This window comes from Myotis davidii, unplaced genomic scaffold (assembly GCF_000327345.1).
Source record: "Myotis davidii unplaced genomic scaffold, ASM32734v1 scaffold18, whole genome shotgun sequence".
NCBI lineage: Eukaryota > Metazoa > Chordata > Mammalia > Chiroptera > Vespertilionidae > Myotis > Myotis davidii.
The window spans coordinates 6,576,575-6,583,176 of NW_006292696.1; the positions used below are offsets into that span (position 1 = coordinate 6,576,575).

The 6,602-nt window shown below is 49.8% G+C and overlaps 1 protein-coding gene across 1 annotated transcript in view; it reads left to right on the forward strand.

Annotated features, from left to right (window-relative positions):
* NIPAL4 (NIPA like domain containing 4) overlaps positions 1–6,602 on the forward strand; it is an 11,385-nt gene that overhangs the window by 2,976 nt on the left and 1,807 nt on the right. Inside the window, 4 exon segments of the mRNA XM_006779438.2 lie at positions 1,389–1,445; positions 2,606–2,696; positions 4,958–5,118; positions 6,087–6,601. Of these exon segments, the coding sequence (XP_006779501.1) occupies positions 1,389–1,445; positions 2,606–2,696; positions 4,958–5,118; positions 6,087–6,601 (824 nt within the window).

Here is a 6,602-nt window from a genome sequence, read left to right on the forward strand (position 1 = left end):
CTGGCCTGCGGGGATCGAGCTGAAAGCAGCTCTCTGACATCCCCCTAAGATTCCCGGATTGTGAGAGGGTACAGTGCACCGGGCCTCTAGTGTAAAATAAGCCCTACAAGGCTTGGCTCAGAGGTTGAGCGTTGACCGATGAACCAGGAGGTCACACAGTTCGATTCCTGGCAGGGCACATGCCCGGGTTGTGGGCTCTATCGCCAGTAGGGTGTGTGCAGGAGGCAGCCGATCAATGATTCTCTCTCATCATTGATGTTTCTATTGCTCTCTCCCTCTCCCTCTCTGAAATCAATATCTATATATATATAAGCCTAAGCGACCGGACGACAGATCAACCAGTTTCTATGACATGCACTGACCACTGGGGGCAGATGCTCAATGCAGGAGCTGCCCCCTGGTGGTCAATGTACTCCCACAGCCAACCTACTGGGGCTGGCCAACCTCCCATGGTCCCTCCCCCTGGCTGACCGGCCCCGAACGCCCTGATTGGGACTGGGCGAGACAGCCCCGATCAGCCCTGATCACCAGCCAGGCCGAGGGACCCCACCATGCACAAATTCGTGCACTGGGCCTCTAATATATATATAAATGATATATACAAAAGACTCATCATTTTTGAAGAACTAAAATAAAGCTTCAGCGGCTAGATTGTAGTAAGAAGAGTGGCGGGAGATACCTTGGGAGAGGTGAGCAGGGTCAAAACTATGAACTTGTTCATAGTCTTTATCCTAAGAGTATTTGGAAGCCATTGACCAGCTATCAGCTGAGAATGACTAAATCATAGACCACTGGCTGCTATGAAAGGAATGGATTATAATGGGGCAAGAGGAGAACCAGAGGAGGCTGCTGCCTCAACCCAGCCCAGAGGTGATGACAGTCCTTGGAGTTGGGTTGTGGCCGCGGAGAGGACACATGTGAGATGCTTTTTGGAGACAGAATGAGCAGGATGGACTGGATGCAGAAAATGGAGGGGTGGGAGGAGCCAAGGGATAAGCCTGGTTTCTGGCTTCAGCAACTAGGTACATGGAGGTGCCAGTTTCTGAGTTTCATTTGGTGGGTGGATGGGGAGCATGTAAAATCAAGAGTCCCATTTAGGACAGAGTTTGAGGTGCCTTCAAGAGATCCAAGAGATGTCAAATAAGCAACTGGATATACATCTGGGCTCAGAAGAAAGGATCGGGGCACATACATGAAATAGGGACACAGAGTATTTAAAATTTGGGGAATGGGTGAACTCACTAGGCAAGGGCCCAGAAGCAAGCCCGGAGAACTAACCACAGCTAACATATATTGAACCCTAGAGATTGTGGAATGGAGGCAGAGATAGAAACGGTGCCGGAGAAAGTGTGGCCAAGCTCTACCTTTGTGTCCCTTTCTTTCTACAGTGGACGGAGGCTATGGCTACCTGAAGGACTCAATGTGGTGGGCCGGATTTCTCACCAGTAAGTAGGGGCTTTGCTATGAATGGCAGTGATCTGTTGATGGCAGAGGCAGAGAGGAAAGGAAGGGTGGAGGGGATGTTTCTGTCTCTAGTGTGCAAAGTATGAACGCAAGGCCCAGGTTTTCAGGGGGACGCCTGGGAGTCTTTGCAGGTAGAACATCTTACCTGCGTCTCAGGTCACTTTCTCAACCCCAAGTCGGTTTTTCATCCATGAAGCATCTGTTCCCAGAGAGGGTTGTGCAGAGCTGGTCATGATAAAAGAGCAATTTCTCAACTTCCCCTGAAATATAGGGAGATATCATTGTCTGTTGGTGTCTTTTGGGCTTCTCCGTGCAGAAGCTGGTGCTCCTGAGCCAGTTCCCCCATTCCACAGGCAAACTATGGGTTCACTTAGACCAAGGCTGGTCTGCCACTTAAGGTTTGCTCCAATTTGCACGTTCACACAGTTCCCCCACTTTCCATCCACCCTGTCTGGCTTTTAAGCCCTAATGCTTTCAGATGGAAAATTAGCCAGCTTTCCATTTATAATTCCCCATGTCAGATTTTGATTCCAGTGCTAGCCAGAGCGATCACATTTGTCATCTGCTTTCAAAGAGCAGACCCAGGTCATCCTCTTCCAGCGGAGAGACAGAAGAGGCAGGGAAAGGAGTCTGCAAACAGGGGAGAATTGGGCCCTTTGAGAATGTCAGGCTTTCTAACCACCTGCCTCTCTGTTGTAAACCACCCACATTTCCTCTGGGAAAGAGGACTCTGGACCAGTTGGTACCTGGAGAATTGATAACTGTAACTGTCTCTTTATTTGATAATTAACACCTTTTAGAACTTACCTTAAAGATACAGAGCAAATATGGGCAGTCCTTGAGACACACTTAACGATGCCTGGACTAGAAGCCAAGAGACCCCAACCAATAAGACCATGTCTACCCACAACCATGTCATGTGACTTTGAACTCTGGGCCTCGCTTCCCCATCTTTAACATGGACAGATTTGATCAGGATGACCCGTGCCTGGCCCAGGGAGAGCGCATAAGGATCAGGACTTTAAGGACTGATGGTCTGGGATTCTGTGAATGGTCCGACACTGAGTGAAGCCACCTCCACCCAGATTCATTTGGGCTGGAGATGGGGTATTGGAGCCTCTTTTCTCCCTTCATTTCCTAGTGGCTGCTGGAGAAATCGCCAACTTCGGGGCCTATGCATTCGCTCCTGCGACAGTCATCACACCTCTGGGAGCGCTGAGTGTCCTCATCAGGTTATTGCCACCTCTCTTGCTTTCCCTGGCTCTTTCCTATTTGCAGTTTGTTGAGGTCTGGAACTGCCAAGTGGGGTCAGCTGCCACTTGCAATCAGGGACATGGGTCAGTCCCAGCTCCCAGAGGAGGCATGATGCTATTCAGAGCTCTGGCTCCTGGAATTGCTTGCTGCCAGTGGCTCTAGCATCTCCTCATCTCACCGGGCAATGGAGGGGCAGGCCACGCCCAAACCCATGGGAAGGGTTTCCACTGCCAACAGCCCAAACATTTCACATTAGTGTTTTGGTTCCCCGATAGGAGAAGCTTACAAATGAAAGGCATGAACCCAAGATGAGCATTCCCTGAGTTCTCACCGTAGCTCTACCGCTTCGCAGTTACATTACCATGTGCAAGTCACTTAACCTCTCTAAGCCTCAGTTTCCCCACCTGCTAAATGGGGATGCTAATAATACCTACTTGAAGGCATTGCCACAAGGATTAAATGAGATCATGCACAGAAAGTGCATAGTTAGACTGGCATTGAAAAGTAACCACGGCTAACATATATGAACGGCTTACTACGTGCTAGATGTTCTAAGTGGATTCCGTGTAGTAACTCATTTAGTCCTGACAGCATCCCTGCTAATAGTAGGGGAGACCTGAGGCCCAGAGAGGTGAAGCAACTTGGACAAGGTCACGCAGGCCCTAAGAGGCTGAGCTGGGTTTCCCACCAGCAGTCTAACGTGAGTCTGGGTGCTCAGCCATTGTGCTGTGTTGCCTTGCAAACATTAGCTAGTTTTAAAAATAACTAATACTCAATGTGTGTGCTTCCCATTGCCCCTTTCCCCCCGATCCACAAACACAGTTCCTCTGTGAGGGTCCTGTAGCCCCATTTGAAGCTGCCTCGAATTGTCTTAACCTTGGAGCCCTGGTAGATCCTAGCCACCCACACCCAGCATCTATGACTTCGCTGCTTCATTTTACCTCCTTGATGACAGCTTTGCAACATTTACGCAGTCAGAAACAACAACTAGAGCTGTGACTCATCTTGCGTAGTTGGCTGCTGTAGCAGCTGCCTATCTGATTCGTTTACAAATTCCCACCCGTGGGAAGTTGGGAGGGTCGGAAGTCCTCCTCTGCCCACGCGAAGGCACCAGGCTCTCTTGAACAGGCATTGTGGGTAGAAGGTTTTTGGTTTTTTTAGAGGAGAGATGGGAGACATCCCAAGGAGCTTGGGCATTAATTCCCTCCAACTGGGCCTGGGTCAGATAACAGATTTTTACCCTAAACGCATGCTACCTTTTTTTTTTTGAACGCATGCTACCTTTGTAAAGAAACAAAAGCATGCTCCATCAATTATATAAGTCTTGCCCGATTTCTTCCCTTCTCCCTTCTTCTCTCCTCTGGAAGATGTGAGGGGAATGAAAATTACATCATCTAGGAACAGCAAGGAAGTGGGGGTTCTTTGCCCAGAAAAGAAAGAGGAGACTCAGGGAAGTTGCAAGAATTCTCTGCAGTGATGTGTAGAGGAAAACCCACAGGCTTTATAATGAGACAGCATAACTGGAGCTCAGATCCTGGCTCATCTACTATCCAGTCGTATGACCTTTCCAAGTTATTTTAACTTCTGTGAGACTCAGTTTTCTCATCTGTATAATGGGGATAGCATATGTTACTTCTCAAGAAGTCATGAGAAGCTAGTGAGATAGTAAATAAAAAGTTCCTAGTGTAATATGTAGTATGTAACACAGGCCCAAGACACAGGCCTAGAATTGTTATTGTGGTCATTTATATTGATAGACAAAAGGAAAAAGGAATAGATTTGTTCTGTATGGCTCACAGAATAGAAATGGAATAATGAGTACAAATTGCCATAATTTTTGGTATATAATTAAAATGAGCCTACAGTGGATTCATTTGCCTTGTGAAGGGGTGAGCTGCTTGCCACCAGAGATATACAAGCCCAGGCTGAAAGCCATCTGTTTGCAAAGATGTGCTCATCGGGGAGGAAGTTAGATAAGAGTGCTTTGAAGGACTCTTCCAGATCTTCTGCTTTGGAATACTTCCAGTCTCTAGAGTGAAAGACACTCCCAGGCACATCCTCAGTCCCGCCAGCACACACCGTAACCCTCAATCAGTGAGGGCTTTGGGGGAAAAGCTTCCCTGTGAGAGAGGAGTGCGTCCTCTGTTGTTCTCGGGGAGCACTTGCGCAGACCCCGTTTCTCTCCTGGGCGCTGCCCAGGCCTGGCTGCCTCATGGCTTCCTCCCATTCCCACCCACAGTGCCATCCTTTCCTCCTATTTCCTGGGAGAGAGCCTGAACCTGCTGGGAAAGCTGGGCTGTGTGATCTGTGTGACCGGCAGCACAGTGATGGTGATACACGCCCCCGAGGAGGAGAAGGTCACCACTGTCATTGAGATGGCTGCCAAGATGAAAGACACAGGTAGGCCCCAGGCCCCCCACCGACCCCGCAGCCCCTCTCCGTCCACCCCTGAACAGGAAAGCCCTGGGGATCAAGTGGAAAGGCTGACTGGGATGGGAGCATCTCAGGTGCTGCCACCTGGAGGAGAAGGCAAGCTACAGAAAGTTGGCGGCTGGTGCTAAGGCCAGCTTATAGGTTTCCCAGCCTGATATATGCCCACCCCATTTATTCAGAGTGCAGTGTGTGCCAGGCACTGTGCTGAATGCTTTATCCGCATTGTCCAGGGGTGGGGAACGTCCAGCCCGTGGCCCAGATAAGGCCTGTGAAAGCACTTGGTCTGGCCCTGCCAAAGCATTAGGGGTGAGTTAAATGTTTGACCAAAGAGAGCAGGCTAATTTTTAAGTGGATACTTTTGTCTCGCCCGAGAATGATGTTATAAATATCCAAATGGCCCTCGGCAGAAAAAGGCCCCCCACCCCTGGCATTGTCTCTGTCAGTTGTGGCTGCTATAACAGAATGCCATAGACTGGTTGGCTTATAAACAACAGCGATTATTCCCCAAGGTTCCGGAGGCGGGAAAGTCCATGAAGGTGCTGGCAGACTGGGTGTCTGGCGAAAGCTGGCTTCCGGATTCATAGATAACCATCTTCCCACTGTGTCCCATGGGCGGAGGGGTTGAGGGAGCTCTCTGAGGTCCTTTAATAAGGATACTAACCCCGTTCCTGAGGGCTCCATCCTCATGACCAATCACCTTCCAAAGGCCCCACCCCCAAATACCATCACTTTGGGGATTATGTTTCAACATATGAACTTGGGGGGGACACATTCTGCCTTACAGCATACATTATCTCATTTAATCCTGTGAGGAAAGCTCTCTGTGGAAGACCTTTTTTTAAAAAAAAATCTTTATTGTTGAAAGTATGAAGGTCTTATTATTAGCCTTAGTTTACTACAGCCTTGGGGTTTCTCTGTCCCCCTCCTCTCTGAAGGGTACATCGTGTTTGCTGTGCTGCTGCTGGTCTTCTGCCTCATCCTCATCTTCGTCGTCGCCCCACGTTACGGACAAAGGAACATCCTCGTCTACATCGTCATCTGCTCTGTGATCGGGGCCTTCTCGGTGTCTGCTGTCAAGGGTCTGGGCATCACCATCAAGAACTTCTTCCAGGGGATGCCAGTCGTGCGGCACCCCCTCCCCTACATCCTGTCCCTCATCCTCGCCCTTTCGCTCAGCACTCAGGTCAACTTCCTCAACAGGGCGCTGGACATCTTCAATACCTCCCTGGTGTTCCCCATCTACTACGTGTTCTTCACCACCATCGTGGTCACCTCCTCCATCATCCTCTTCAAGGAGTGGCACAGCATGTCCGCCGTGGACATCGTGGGCACCCTCTCGGGCTTCGTCACCATCATCCTGGGTGTGTTCATGCTTCATGCTTTCAGAGACCTGGACATGAGCCAGACACGCTTGCCCCACATGCACAAAACCCCCACCCCGGCCCCGGCCC